The following is a 16,486-nucleotide window of genomic DNA, read 5'->3' on the forward strand; positions in this document are numbered from 1 at the left end:
AGTAACTCAAGCTACAATTGAAATTCTGAAAATACAAAACATATTTATACTGTAAATGTATTCCAGTGAATGTCTTAGGTGACAGTGAGAACTGAATATAGCAAACAATTCATTTTGGTTACTGTATATGACCATGAGATACTTGGTGGCTTGGCTGATGGAGGAGAGAGCGCTGATTGGCCCTGCTTATAATCCAAGAGGGAGCGAAGGGTTTTTCTGTCATTTAAACGCTTCCAGGGGTGTAAGATGATTGATCTGGAATACCATTGCATAACAGTGGGCATTCCTATGCCATTGGCCTTCCAGGACCTCCAGGTGGTTAATAAGGAAGTGGCTGTTATAGTTCTTTTCTCTTTATATACAGCATTAATGTGGGGGGAGGTGGTGGCAACCATCATCCATTCACTTATATAGTACTGCTCACTTCTTTCACATTTATCATTTTATCTTTTTGTGTGCCCTCCCCTCTACCTAGTTCTCCTTGTCCTTTCTGTTGCATTTTATTACTCTTCTTTCCACTTCCAGTGGCTCTACACCAAGTGACAAGCCTAATGGTTTCCTGCAACCCAGGAATAGTGGGTAGTAACCATATAACCAGAAAACAGGGTGGAGCACTGCAAATGCAGTGTCCATCCCAGAACCAATCCTCCACACTTTTCTCCATGACTTGCTGTTGTGAGGTGCAGTCATCTGCAAGGAAGTGATAGTTCACTGCATGGGACAGACCTGCAGAAGCACATGCATGACCGTGGTTGATTTGTCTGATTGACCAGACGGACCAGAGTTGTTCAACAACATTATTGATGTACAGGTGGCTAAAATGTTTGGTTTTGGCTGTAATGTTTGGTTTTAGCCAAAAATAAGGTGTTGAACATGTCCATAACAGCAAAAGAATTAATTATTTTCTTCCTGCCTTTATTTCACTGTCCCATAGTGACCTGAGGGGGAACCAGATACAGACATTGGAAGCCGATGCTTTCTCCAGCCTTCACTCCATCACAGAACTGTGAGTTAGTAGTGTGTGTGTGTGTGTGTGTGTGTGTGTGTGTGTGTGTGTGTGTGTGTGTGTGTTCTTACCTAGTTGTATCTTTACAGGAATGAGTCAAGCTCATACTGTCCCATGTATTAAACCATTTTTATCATACATATCCATAAATTTATGAATAGTTTTGGCACACACTATTTCATTCAGTAGTGCATTCCACTGATTAACTACCCTATTTGGGAAACTGAATTTCCTTACATCTTTATTGCCTCTTTTTTTTTTTTTTTGCAGTGTCCTCTTGTTGGTGCTTCCTAGTAGGTTATATATTCATTTATGTCTTTTTTCGGGGGCACTCACCATCCACTCACTCAATGTAGTGCTAGTCTTGGGCGTTTGCCCTTTCCTCTCCTCCATCCATCTTTCCTTCTATTCTCTTCTGTCTTTCCTTCATTCTTTCCTCATCCTTCAGTCTACAGGTGACTTTACACTCCCTCTTCTGTTTTTTTTTCCTTCATTCTTTCCTCTTCCTTCTGCCTGTGGGTGACTCTACATTGAGTGACAAGCCAGATGATTTTCTGTACATCAGGAGACCATTTACTATGCTGAGTGGTAAACATATAACCAGATTTTGCTACCTGGTGGTTTTGTGGACAATTACGGCGCTCCAATCAGATTGAGCCCGTGAAGATTTATATTCGAGGGGTGGTTGGAGTTTATTGCTCACATAAGGCCACTCAGGGATGAGTGAGGCTGGTCACTCTCAATCTAAATGTCAAGACCAACTTGCCTAGCCCTGGACTCCTATGCTCCTCATGGGGCAACGTAGGATTGGATGGTGGATGGATAGATGGATGTCTATTTCCTCTTTCCCTGAGATGCTTTTATACAGCATAATCATGTCTCCTCTTTTCCTTCTCTCCAGTAGTGTTGGTAGATTCAGTATTTCTGGTCTCTTCTTAGCTTAGATCCCTAAAGCGTGGTACCCATCTTATAGCTGGCCTTTGTACTTTTTGAATCTCATCTATGTGTTTTTTTAGGTGAGGATTCCAGACTTATGATGCATACTCCAGGGTTGATCTGATGAATGATGTTATTATCTTTCTCAGCATGTCTTCGTTTATATATTTGAATGCTGTTCTCATATTAGCAAGCAGTGTATACATGTTATGTACCTTTTCACTGATTTGGTCAGCTGGAGATAGTCTGTTGCTGATAATCACTCCTAGGTCCTTCTCTCTTTCTGATATGTGTAGGGTTAATCTTCCTAACTTATAATTCCAATCTGGTCTTTTCTCACTCTTACCAAAGTTAATTACATGGCCATGTGGAGAGGATGGAGGGTGAAAGACTGACGAAGAGAGTGTATGTGAGTGAGGTGGAGGGGGGATGAGGGAGGGGGAGGCCGAGGATGAGATGGAGGGATGGGGTGGAGAGGTATATGAGAGAGGGGGGTGTGAGTTGGGAGCAGGGCAGTGAAATGGCGGGGGACAGGGCGACTTGGAGGCGATTTGTTTGTGGCCACCCCAAACGGGATTGAGGCGACTGGCAATAGATAGATAGATAGATAGAATTACATGACACTTGTCCACATTAAATTCCATTTGCCATTTATCGTTCCATTCATGAAGTTTATTTAATTCTTCTTGTAGCTCTTTGCAAGAATCTGTGTTCGTAATTTTCCTTTGTATTTTTGCATCATCCGCTAACATATTTAGATAGCTTCCATTTCCATTGTTACTGTCTATGTCATTTACTTGTATCTAATATACTATAGCACTAGCTGTGTGTGTGTGTGTGTGTGTGTGTGTGTGTGTGTATGTGTATTTTGGACAGGTAAAACTTCACATTCAAATCGCACCAAAATTGGCACAAAAACTGCAAAAAATTCGCTGATGTGAAAAAACTTGGTCCCATCAAGATTGAAAAACTTTTACTATATTTAATGAGCAATCACATTTTGACCACAAAATGCAGTTCCTGGCACCTGGCATGGGATCTCTATAGAATTTTTTGCCCACAGCTATAACTAAAATGTATTATATCAGCGCGAGACCCCTCCGCAGGAGCAAGTGCGAGGTTTGGTGCCAGCACTGAGTCCTTTGGAACTCTGCTAGTCACTTCCCTCCATGATGAGCAATTTCCCCTTAGTACTGTTCTCATTTCCCTTTTTCTGAGAAAATCCTGCATCCAACAGTACAGGTTGCCTTGGATACCTCCTTGATGTTACAGTTTCCATAAAAATCTTTGGTGCGGTACTCTGTCCAGTGCTTCATGAAATCTAAATAGATACTGTCCACCCATCCTTCTCTTTTCTGTAATGTTTCTGTAACTCTGTCATTGTAGCTTAATAGATTAGTAACACATGATTTTCCCTTTCCAAAACTGAACCACCTGTCTGTTATCATACTGTGTTCTTCTAGATGGTTTACCCAAACTTTTCTTATCAGCTTTTCTAGTAGCTTACCTACAACACTGGTCAGTGATACTGGCCGGTAGTTGAGTGGATTCTGTTTATTCCCTTTCTTGAATAGGGGGACAATGTTTGCTTTCTTCCAAATATCAGATAGTTTACCTTGACCTAAAGATTCCTTGAATATTAAATATGATGGTCTGCTTAACTCTGCTGCACATTCATGTAGCACTCAACCTGAAATTTCGTCAGGACCCAATGCTTTTCCTTTGTCTAATTTACGTAACTCATCCTGTACTTCTTTTTCTGATATTTGTATATCTGGTAATATGTGTGGGCAAGCATGTTCCATACCGTCTCTGTCAAAATTATTTTCTTCTGTAAAAACTGATTGGAATTTTGTGTTTAGTGCTTCAGAAATATATTTCTCTTGTGTATAGATGATCCCATCATCCGTAATGGACTGTATTTTATCTTTAACTTTGGTTTTGCTTTGGATGTAGCTGCCAAATAACTTAGGTTGATCACTTCTTTTATTTATAATGTCTTCCTCTCTTCCTTAGTCTGTCTCTGAGCCTCCCTCCTTATCTTTGTATAATCATTTCTTGCCTGTTTATAGTTGTTATATGCCCTCTCACTATTGTGTCTTCTGTATCAATTCCACAGCAAGTCTCTTTTTTTTCTTTTGATTTTTTACATTCTGTGTTAAACAATTTCTTTATTTTCATTTGTGTTTCTTTGTGCTGGGGGATATAATTTTAGACTCCTATTTCATAAAAATCACAGAATTTTCTACATATATTATTTAAATCTTGTCCTCTAAGCTCCTTTTCCCAATCTGTTTCTAAGAAGTACTTCTTCAGGTCATGATAGTTGCCCTTTTTGTAGTTTAGACCCTGTTTGTAATTCTCATTACTGTTAACTATGTCATATGCAGTCCTGAAGTTGCACATTAATACTGCATGGTCGCTTTTGCCGAATGGAGGGTGATACATTATATAGTCAGTATCATTTTCTTCCCTAGTAAATGTAAGATCTAGCACTGATGGATCATCAAGTTCTCTTCTTTGGTGTTTTCCTTTACATGCTGTGTTAGGAAAAACTCCTGCACAAGATCCAGGAGCTTTTGATTCCAATAGCTTTCATGGCTTCTTACATCTAGAGTATTCCAATTTACATTTGTATTGAAATCTCCAGTAAATATAATTCTGTCAGATTTCTCTTCCATTCTCTGTGATAATGTTATTAAACTCTGAATTGTACTTTCTACCAGGTCATCATATTCGCTTGTTTCCCAAGTGTTCATTTTGGATGACATTTATAAATTTGCCACAGTTAATTTCCCTTCAGATGTGTTAATCTCCAGTGCAATCAGTTCTACTTGTTAGGGTATATCTATTTTTATTTCTTTGATTTGTAATTTTTACTTTGTTAATATTATAATTCTTTGACTTGTAGATTTTTCTTTGCTAATATTATAATTCCTCCTCCTTTTCTTAAATTTCTGTCTCATCTCCATGTACAATATTGTATTCCTCTAAGTTAAGGGTATCGTTTGATATCTTTTGGGTTAACTTTGTTCCAGTCAGGCAAATAATATGTTTTGCTTTTAGTCTTTCATGTTTAGTAATTTAGACACCTATCCATCTGCATTTGAGTACATCAGTTTAATCATCTTGTGTACACACTTGTCATAACTTGAAGATACTACCTTCATCCTTTTTATTTCCTGTTGGGTATATACCACTTTCGTACCTGCAGTCCAACGCACATTGTTAAAAAATGTACTCTTCTCTTCCTCTGATTTTCCCTCGTTCTTTGTTTTTGCCTCCTCCCTCTTCACCTTTAATATTCCCTATTCCTCTTGAGCTTGGCATCTTTTTATCCATACATTTTTAAATTCCCCTTTTTCCATGAGTTTGTTTGCATTATATTAGTAATTCCTCCACAGTGTTCACACTCTAGAAAGTTTCTTTCAGGGGCCTTGCCTTATTTGTCTCATATTTCCCTAGCTTTTTGTGTTCCTTTGTGTCATTGTCACAGATTTCCTCTGATACCTCCATCAATATACTCTTTATATTTGCCATCTCTTTTTTGTCTCTCAAATTTTTGTTTTTAGGTATACCAGTGTTTAATATAAATTTATTGATACTGTATCTGCTGAATCTTTGACCAATTTTGTTTTTTTTGGGATTAATATTTTCACTTCCTTTCTAATGCTTTTTTCTTTGACTTTTGTTTCTAAGTCTTTCCTTACTTTCACCATTTCAGCATACATAGTTTCCACATCATGTTTGTAACTTTGGATCACTTCATTCTCTTCAGTATCACTGCTTTGGTCTATCAGACTGCTTGCTTGCCAAATTATCTCTGTATCATTTCTGAACTCCTCCATAATACTCTCATGGTTGACAACTGTACTTGCCATTTCACTAATCTTCTTTCTAAGTGAACCCACCTCAACTTACAGCTCATCAATTGTTGTGTCTTTTTTGTTTTATTCCTTTACTAATTTTTCATATTTTTCCTTCTGCATGCACATTTGCTTCTTAATTTCATCCACTTCACGCTGAAAAGCCTTCTCCAATTTATTCATCCTCTCTAGTAGTTTGTTATATGTTTTCATTTCAACCAGTTGCTGGTAGAAATCATCATCCTGTTTTCTACCTTTATCCCTTTTCTTAACTCCTTCCATATTCACGTTACTGAAGATGGTGCTTCCCAGCATTGGGTTCCCAGCATTCTGACAAGAGAAGAGCAGGAATCTCATTATTAGACACTCAGGTGAACAGTCAAGATAACAGTGACCCTAGAGGAAGGTACCCACAGCCTTTGAATCATTTTGATTGGAGACATAAAGCAGTGAACTTTCTCCCTAGCTTTAAATCTGAGATAATGCCTCCTGTCACCAATGGAAATGCCTGGTTGTGAAAGTGGCTTGAAATTTCTTCCTCATGGTGGCTTTAGTGGGGATTGTTGAGTGCAGAAGGAAAATAAATAAATGCAAGACAGTTTCAGAGACATCTATTCATACACCCAAAAGTTCGCCTATTCACAGACAGAAAAAAATCTAAAGCAACAGAACTAAATCTCAGTCCATTCTAACCTTATTTCCTCTCACTGAGCCTCCCTTTCCATCTGCCCTTACTCCCACCCAATTGCTTCACTAACTGTGTTTCATTTCCCACAGAGACCTGAGTCACCAACAAATTAACAGCATTGACATAGATGCCTTCTCTGGTCTTACCAGCCTCATAACATTGTGAGTACACAGGTGTTTAGCCCTTTCAGTACAAACAGAAAAAATGTTAACCATTACTCATATCTTTTGCTGTCACAATTTTACAGTGACTCTGCTGTGGCACATCACTGTAGCCCATTTGCTATGTGAAGAGCTAAATAAGGATCAGTTAATGTTAGCAAGAGTACAGTAAAAATTATGCCATTATATTGAAATAGTTAACCTGTAATGTTTATGAACTGAGGGTATACAGCAGTTTCATTTGGCAATACAAGCATACTCTGATATCCAGCGCCCCAATAACTGAACACTCGCTACACCGAGCTAAAGAAATTGGGGAACATTCCCACAATCTGTACAGCCGTTGATTCGCCAGTCCGAACACTTTTCCGCTCCCTGGGTTTGAAAGGCTTGTGTCTGAATGCGGATGTGGTGGTGCATGTGCTTCTCCCTATCCTCCCTCCATCCCCTCGCTTTTCCCCCCGTCCCTCTTCCATCCCATACCATGCTTATCCCTGCCAGGCGTTTCTCCCTCCCTATCCCATTACCCTCCCCCACCCCTGCTTAGCGTGAAGCCTGCCTGTCCTGCACTCATCTACCCTCGCTGTGTCTGTTGCCCTGAATGCATCTCAGCATCACACCTCCCACCACCTTACTTTCCTGCATCGCCACGTGCTGCTCCACCACCACCACCACTACACCAAAACATCCAACTTCAACTTCTGCCCAGCCTGCCACTAAGAGGCTTCTCAAGACCACCGCCTTGGCACTGAAACTGGATGTTACTCGATGTCATGAGGCAGGAGATGGCCCCACCAAGCCTTAGACTTAAATATTTTTCACGTGTCATCAATAAATTCCATGACATGTTTGTATGTGATGTTTGATGTCCCATTTTTTAGCAGCAGTATTATTTATGAGGATAGTAACATTACCTGTAGTGTTTCTGTGTCAGTCTCTGTTTATTGAGTAAGTTATATAAGAGATTGGGTTTGGGCCTGGAATGTATCTCTGGCTTTTCTTCAGTATCTTATGGGGAAGATTACATCAATATCTGGTAGCTCGCTCTCTGAACACTCCCACTGGTACACAACACTTCTGGATGTCGGGGTATGGCTGTATGTCAGTCACATAAACTAACTTTTGTTTTGTCATCCACAGAGACCTGACTGACAATCCAATTGAGAAACTAGATGACAGAGTCTTCAGTAAGACCCGAAGGCTTAAATATGTGTAAGTGTTCATGCATGTTGTTTGGTGGTTTAATGCAAGGCCATTGCTAAATGTTCAGGACACTGGGGGCTTAGCCCAGAGTTTTGTAGAACCACAAGTGATGAAGGTGTGAGTTCTGGGTGGTTCTGGAGGCATTCTTCTCCAGGAAATTTTTTTTTTTTTTTTTTTTTTTTTTTTTTTTTACATTTCATGCCATCTGAGGGCAGTTAAAAGAAGAAACCAAAGTCTAAAATATTGCTTTTTTTTTTTTTTTTTTTTTATTAAACTGATTTTTTTTATAAACTTCTTTGGATGTTTAATGGTGTGCACAGTCATTGTCATAAATTCAGGCAGACAGCGAGATACAATACCCCCATATGCGATACCCCAGATTAGTGATGAGGATAGAAATACCACCGTACCCCAGCTAACGATGGCCAAACCCTGGTTTTTATATACCAGTTTTGATGATATACTTAAATTTTGTGTTTAGTTTGATTTATAAACTGTTTTTAGACGATTGGTGGTAGGTGGTGGTGACCATCATCCACTCACTTGATGTAGTGTTGCCTACTTCTTCCTTAGCCTTTATCATTCTTTTTCTGTGCCTGCCCTCCTTTCTTCCTATTTCTCCCATCTTTCCTGTCACTTCTTGTTGCTTTTTTTTTTTCCTTTACAGGTGACTTTACATTGAGTGACAAGCCAGATGGTTTCCTGTAAGCCAAGAAACCATTTACAACGCTGGGTGGTAACCATATAACCAACCCATACGTGCTCCCTACGTGTCAAGTGGGTTGGTGAAGGGTTAGTTCCCTTCCCCGTAAAACAAACAACTCAAAGTCAAATGGCCACCCCTTATGGGATTATGGCATCTGGCAATAGATAGATAGATAGATAGTTTTAGTCATAGGTGGGGTGAACATCGTCATTTTGGAGTACAGTTTACTAAGTTTGATTTTTTGCTTCCCCATGACTTCTGTCCACCTTCTGTGTACCAGTCTTCCCAGCAAACTTCCTTACAGTTAGAATCTCCCGTCAGTACTATGTCACTGCTTCCTATTATGTATCTTTCCAAGCATTCATTAGCGTCACTAAGCACTGTAGAATAAAGACAAGGTAATTATAGAAATACTGTAGTTACTGAGTGCATGATCAAGGACAGAGTGAGCATAAATGAGTCTAGTTTCATGCCAGGCAGGGGAACTGCTGATGTTATTTTTATTATTAGATTCTCTAAAGGAATATTTGGTAAAGAAGCAAAAAGTTTTGCTTCATCTCTACGGGTCTTGGGAAGGCCTTAAACAGAATACTCAGGGAGGTGGCACAATGGACGTAGAAGCTGAAACTTAATAACTGGGTTGTCAGAATGGCAATGAAACTGTATTGGGAAGCTCAAATCTCAGTGAGTGAGTAGTGAACTTTGTGCAGTTTATTGTGGTAGTTCATAAGAAATGTCCAAAATCCATTCCTTTTCATTTTGGTGTTAGGGGCATTGTCTGTGTATCATAAGGGTTTTGTCTGCTGATGATCTTTTGTTTATTGCTGATAGTATGGAGGCTATGGCAGAAAAGTTTGAGAAGTGGAGAGATGGCATGGAAACCGTGAGTTTGAGGAAAAGTGCAGAGATGGCATGGAGACCAAGGGTGTGAGGGTGAGTGTGAATAAAATCAAGGTAATAGATAGCAGAGCTGATGATGGGCTTATGCTGATAAAGAGAGAATAACCAGCTTTATGTAGTAAGGTTGTGAATAGTAACTAATTTCTGTATACTGGCTGTAACAACAAGGTATAAAGGAGGTGCTTTGGTGTACAAGGTGGGTTGTGAAATGTAAAGTTTTGTGTGTTACAAATGCATAGGAAATCATATAAATGTTGCATGGATGTTTAGTGTAGAATTTAATGGTCTTTCCATGGAGTGTGAAAGAATTTTGGTATTAAGTGGATGATGTAGTCGGTACTGGGATGAAGTTGAGGCTAATCCCATTGCTGGAATCAGAATTGGTTGTTGTTGCTGTACCAAAGTCTGGCTGGCTGAGCAGACCTATCAACCACAAGGCACAACAGTCTTCCTGTGGCAAACAGCTCCTTGCTAGGGTCAAACAGGGTCCTACCACATGGCAAGGTTCAGAAAAAATGGAGAAGACATGGCTTCCTAGAGGATGAGCTTTGTACTGTATACAGAATGTGATACGGTATGTATGAGTAGTAGTCTCAACCTGGACTACTACTTGATAAATGTGGTTGAGTTCCCCACTTCAGAGTGTTGTGCAAGGCTGTTAGAAGTTCAGAGAAATGGTGCTACTCCTGAAAGTGAGAGAAGCCTTACTTCACAAGAAGAGGAATGTGTTGGATGTCTCGGTGAGTATTTGGCCACTAAAGGGTGATAATGTTAACAAATTGGATGAACCAAGCTGAGGATGATGAGATGGATGAGTAATGCCACATTGAGGGACAGTTTGTTTTAGTACAGCAATTAGGAAATATCATAGTATAAAGTGTATTGGTAACAAAAAGTGAATGGGATGGTTGTGGTGGTAGAGACATTTGAAGAGAATGGAGGAGGTGGACTAGGCAAGGAGGATTATGAAAATATATGTTCAAGTAAATTGCTGTAAGGCAGACCTAAGAAGACATGAATTGAGGTCTTACATGAAGATATCAGGATAAAGAAATTAATCAAAAGTGCTGCAAAAGATAGAATAACCTGGAGAACAGACATTCGGTGACTAAAGTTTGATTATGGTAGCATGGGCAAGCCTTTCTAGTACCTGTAATGTAATGTCTTCGAGAGTAATGAAGTCACTAAATGTACAGTGAAATTGCAGGATGAGGAAATGGAAAATATGAGTGCATTTAAGTACTTAGATAGTGTAATGAGTAAGGATGGAAGTTTGAAGGATGAAGTGCTTGATAGGGTACAACAAGGAAGAAAAGTTGTTGGTTCTTTGAAAGCAGTGATAAGAAATAGGGAAGTGAGCATGGAAGTAAAAGAGTCGCTGCATGATAGTATTGTGATACCAAGTCTTACATATGGAAGTGAAGCTTGGACTTTGTTGGAAGGACACAAGTCAAGAGTGGGGGCAGTGAAAATGAGCTATTTTAGAGGAGCATGTGGAGTTATATGGAGAGATACTGACAAATGAGGAGGTGAAGGAGTATTGTGGTTTGGATGTGGTAAAAAGTGTTAGGAGAAATACATTGAAGTGGTTTGGCCATGTGGAGAGGATGGAGAGTGAGAGACTAATGAGGAGAGAGTATGTGAGTGAGATAGAGGGAGGGGGAGGCTGAGGATGAGATGGAGGGATGGAGTGGAGAGGTATATGAGAGAGGAGGGGTGAGTTGTGGGGAGGGCAGTGAAATGGCAGGGGACTGGGCAACATGGAGGCTTTTTGTTTGTGGCCATCCCTTACAGGATTAAGGTGTCTGGCAATAGATAGATAGGTAGATAGAATGTAATGTAAAATTTAATGTACAGGTATTTGAGCCAGACCACCTATTTTAGACCATTAACTCACTCACTTTCATTTCTCTTCCTGCTTGTAATTTTGCCAATTTGTTTACAGAAAGACAGATCGGATGAGTATCTGTTGTGTAGCCATGGGCCACAATCATTCTTGTGTCCCTCCAGTTGACAATTTTTCATCCTGTGAAGACCTGATGAAGAATAGTCTCCTACGGATTTCCATATGGGTCATGGGTTTTGTGGCCGTTCTCGGAAATATGATTGTCATCCTTTGTCACAGCATGGCTTCTATTGGCAGCCCGGTATGTGTTGAACATAGTTAAGATAATAGATTTAGGAAAATGCTCTTCCACTTGTGTAACTTCCTTCTTGAACCAGATGTGTCTAAAATAAGTATGTTGTAGAGTCATGGTTGGTATTTCTTTTGCATGTGTGGAGTGGAAACGTAATTAATTGAGATCAACACGTGTGATCATTACTGGTCAGTTTAGCAATATGTCATTAGGTTATGATACATTTTTGAGACAGTACAAAGGAATTCTTGTATCTGTGATGCTTTCCTGTGATTTTATCATATCATTTATAAAGGCTCCAACATGCTTGCTTGCGTCGGCCTTGGTCACCTAATGACGGCTCTCCATGCTGCTCAGTCTCTGCCAGCCTCCCTATTCAGTTCCATATCCTTGAGGTCACAATCTGTGACTTCATCCCTTGTCTTTTTCAGTCTGTCTCTCACAACCCTAACCCCAACATTCTCACTTTGTGCACCCAGTTGTCATCTTCCATCCTCCCAACATGTCCAGACCATCTCAGTGTACCCCTCCTCATCACAACACCATTACGCTTTAGTCCCATTTTTCTCTCAGCCATTCATTCGTAAACTTAGTCCCCCAGTCCTCACATTCAAGGGTACACTACGCTACATATCCATCTAATCATTGTAAATTCTGTGCTTTTGAGCCTATGAATAACCTCTTCCTTTACTTCCCAGGCCTCACTACCATACAGCATTACACTCCTGACACATGCCACATACAAAAATCCCTTAGTTTGGAGGGAGAGCCCTTTCAGTGTCAGGAGAGGCAACAAGACACATTATGTTCATTATATTTACCATCTTCATTTTGTCTCTCAAGTACTTGTTTGTTATTTCTTCTCCATCTATACCAGTGATTACTATAGTTTCATTGATATCTGCTGAATCTTTGACCAGTTTTGGGTTATTTTTAATGATTTCATTTACTTCCTTTCTAATGTTTTTTTCTTCGACTTTTGTTCCTAAGTCTTTCCTTCTTTCTATCTGTCTATAGCCCGACGCCCTAATCCCGCAAAGGGTGGCCGCAGACAAAACGCCTCCAACTTACTCTGTCACTCACCATTTGACTGCCCTCCCCCCAGCTCACGCCCCTCTCCCTCATATACTTCTCAACTCCATCCCTCCACCTCATCCTCAGTCTTCCCCTCCCTCTCCCTTCCTTCACTTCACCTACATACACCCTCTTAGTCAGTCTTTCATTCTCCATACTCTCCACATGTCCAAACCACCTCAGTGTATTTCTCCTTATTTTCTCAACCACATCCACAACCATCCCACAACGTTCCTTCACTTCTTCATTCGTCAACCTGTCCCTCCATGTCACACCACATGCTCCTCTCAAGTAACTCATTTCCACTGCTCTCACTCTTGACTTGTTCCCCTCTGGCAAAGTCCACGCCTCGCATCCATACATCAGGGTAAGGATCACAATACTATCATGCAGTGACTTCTTCCATACTCACCTCCCTATTTCTCATCATTGCATTCAGTGAACCAACAACCTTCCTTCCCTGCTGTACCCTTTCAAGCACTTCATCCCCAAGACTTCCATACTTACTCATCACACTACCCAGGTACTTGAATGCACTCACATTCTCCATATCCTCACCATCCAACCTCACTGTGCATTCTGTGACTTCATTCTTCTCAAACACTTTATCTTTACTCTTGTTTACATTCACTTTCAGATTCCTTGTCCTACACTCTGTCCCAGATTCATTCATCCAACCTTGCAACTCCCATTCATCATCACTGAACAATACTGTATCATCAGCAAACAGCAACACCGGAATCTTCCACATCTCACCTCATTCATTAAAGCCACCCCCACATTCACTACCCTACCTTGGACCTCCTTTACAACCCCATCCATGTATATATTAAACAGCCATGGAGACATCACACATCCCTGTTTCAATCCCACATTTAGATCAAAGAACTCACTCAGCTCTCCATCCACTCACACTGTAGCCCTAGCTCCTTCATACATACTCTTCACAGCACTCATCAGTTTCCGCTCCATTCCATATATTCTTAATACCTTCCACATACCTTGCCTCTCTATTCTGTCATAAGCTTTCTCCAAGTCCATGAAGGCAGCATACATTTTCTTTCCCTTCTTTAGATACTTCTCCACTAAACATCTTAGAACAAATATCTGATCTACACACTCTTTTTCCCTTCCTAAATCCCCCTTGTTCTTCTCCAACTAGCTCCTCTGTTATATGCCTAACCTTATCAATGAGTATTCTGCTATATACTTTCCCAGTCACACTAAGAAGGCAAATACCCCTATGGTTACCACATACTCCTCTCTCCCTTTTTCCATTATATAAAGGAATACAGTAATTATACCAGATTTCCAGTCCTCTGGAACCCTTTCCTCTTCCCAAGCCAATCTACACAACATCCATGTCCACTTTCCTTACTTTCACCATTTTGGCATATGTAGTTTCTACTTCATCTTTGCTATTTCTCATCACTTCATTCACCTGGGTTATCTTCTCTTCAGTATGACTGCTTTGGTCTATCAGACTGCATGCTTGGCCTAATTATTTCTGTATCATTTCTGTACTCCATAATACTCTCATGGTTGACAACTGTACTTGCCATTTCATGGTTTACAACTGTACTTGCCATTTTATGGTTGACTACTGTACTTGCCATTTCACTAATCTTCCTTCTAAGTGAACCTACCTCAACTGACAGCTCATCTATTGTTGCGTCTTTTTTGTTTAATTCCTTTACTAATTTTTTATTTTCTTGATTCTGCATGCGTAATTGCTTCTTAATTTCATCTGTTTCACATTGAAAAGTTTTCTCCAGTTCATTCACTTTCTCTGCTAATATATGTTTCCATTTCAACCAACTCTGGGTAGAAATCATCATCCTGTTTTCTTCCTATATCCCTTTTCTTTATTCCTTCCATATTCCCGTTACTAAAGATGGTGCTTATCTTGTGGTAATTCTCACATAGAGAGACAACTTCTACTTCCAAGTTTGCATCTCCCTGCTACCCGCCTGGTGACAGACTACACCCAGCTGATGATGTGTTGTATCAGCGGATTCTTGCACTAATTGGTTGTATTCTGTAATTTGGACAACACTTTTCTTATACTTGCTCTACTCTATTGGAACATCACATGATTTAACCTAGTACAGAGCTTGACTTATTAAAGATACTATTTAGGTGTGGCCACTTGTGGTCAAGGGTGGCTAGGTAACGGACATGCTGCCTCTCTGGTGCCACTGGTGTGTGTGTATGTGTGTGTGTGTGTGCATGTGTATTGCATGTTTTGTGTGTGTGTGTGTGTGTGCATGTGTACTGCATGCATTGTGTGTGTGCAACTGTGCATGTGTATTGCATGCTTTGTGTGTTTGCATGTGTGTGTGTGTGTGTATGGGTTGTTGGATGGGTGTGTGTGTGTGCACATATGTGCTTAATGTGCATATGTTTGCATATCTGCATATTTATACATGCCTTTGTATGTGTATGTCTGCATGTACTATTGTACTGAATACCCAAAATGAACAGTTAAACAGTGGTTACTCTTTTTTTTTTTCTGTATAGTTAAGTAAGTCGGATGTTAGGGAAGAATGGTAGGTGTAAAATGTCAGATAATAGGAAGTGTGGTACAATGAGATTTTACTGCATTAGGTGGTAGGTGGGGGCACTCACCATCCACTCACTCAATGTAGTGTTGCTTCTGCCCTTTCCTGTCTTCCTTCCTTCCTCTTCTGTCTTTCCTTCATTCTTTCCTCTTCCTTCTGCATATGGGTGACTTTGCACTCCCTCTTCTGTCTTTCATTCCTTCACACTTTCATCTTCCTTCTGCCTGTGGGTGACTGCCAAATCCTTTCCTCGTCCTTCAGTTACCACCTTTCCATTTCACATCATCAGTTAATCTCCTGCAGTGGACATAGCATGGTTTTTCTGTTTCTGTGCTTCTGTCTCATTAATTATTCTTCCATTAGATATTCGCATTCTTGGTCGTGAACCTTGGAATCGGTGACCTGCTGATGGGCGTTTACCTGATGATCTTGGCTGGGGCAGACCTCCACTATCGAGGGGACTATGCTAGACATGCGTACCACTGGAAGAGGTCCAGTGTATGCCAGTTGGCTGGCTTCCTTAGTACTTTATCGTCAGAGCTGTCAGTCTTTACTCTCACAGGTTTGAGTTTTTTTTTGTTTTTTGTACACAATATTTATTTTTGTATTTCTTTTAGATTACCAAGTTAATACAGAACATGAGTTAAAGGGATGAACTCTGCTTTAAATACAAAGGTTGGAATCTTTAAGAGGTAGCTGGAGCTTATCACATGTATGTGACACTATGAAGGGTAAAGGTGGGTTTCCTACCTGTACATGTTTTAGACTACAGTAGTGTTATGCCTATTTCCATTTTCCACTCTGTTTTCTTTTTTTGGAGGCATCATAGAAGGGGCTTCAAGCCAAGTACAGTGTATCAAGCAGGCATTCAAAGTGATGACAGGAGGAATAATTCCAGACTTAAGCTGAAGAGTGGATGCATCACTACAATATAACATAGTACCTCATGGGGCATGATAACTCTCGTAGATCCATTGTTACACTCATTGTGCCACAGGCTTCAGTTCTCATGGAGCTTCCATCACAGGAGAGTGCATGTGCATTATTTCCATCCCTGTCCACCTGAGTTTTGTTTTTATTTATTTTTTTTTTAACTTTAGTTATTTGACACCATATTTTTCCCAGTCCTTGCTCAAGATGCCTGGAATGATCATGTCACCTGAGGAAAAGGTCACAATCCTCACTTTACAAGAAGGAAAGGTACCTGTTAAAGAAATTGCCACTTTTAAGAGCAGCATTGCAGACTG

At 40.2% G+C, this 16,486-nt stretch overlaps 1 protein-coding gene across 1 annotated transcript in view; it reads left to right on the forward strand.

The window, feature by feature from the left end:
• The window catches only part of LOC145410683 (G-protein coupled receptor GRL101-like), a 52,196-nt gene that overhangs the window by 17,356 nt on the left and 18,354 nt on the right, over positions 1–16,486 (forward strand). The window contains exons 8-12 of the mRNA XM_080280796.1: positions 935–1,006; positions 6,586–6,657; positions 7,798–7,869; positions 11,412–11,613; positions 15,603–15,801. Coding sequence (XP_080136922.1) covers positions 935–1,006; positions 6,586–6,657; positions 7,798–7,869; positions 11,412–11,613; positions 15,603–15,801 — 617 coding nt within the window. The remainder of the gene's footprint in view (positions 1–934; positions 1,007–6,585; positions 6,658–7,797; positions 7,870–11,411; positions 11,614–15,602; positions 15,802–16,486) is intronic.

Source organism: Coenobita brevimanus, chromosome 86 (genome assembly GCF_032717465.1).
Source record: "Coenobita brevimanus isolate Jiangsu-jjx chromosome 86, ASM3271746v2, whole genome shotgun sequence".
Taxonomy (NCBI): domain Eukaryota; kingdom Metazoa; phylum Arthropoda; class Malacostraca; order Decapoda; family Coenobitidae; genus Coenobita; species Coenobita brevimanus.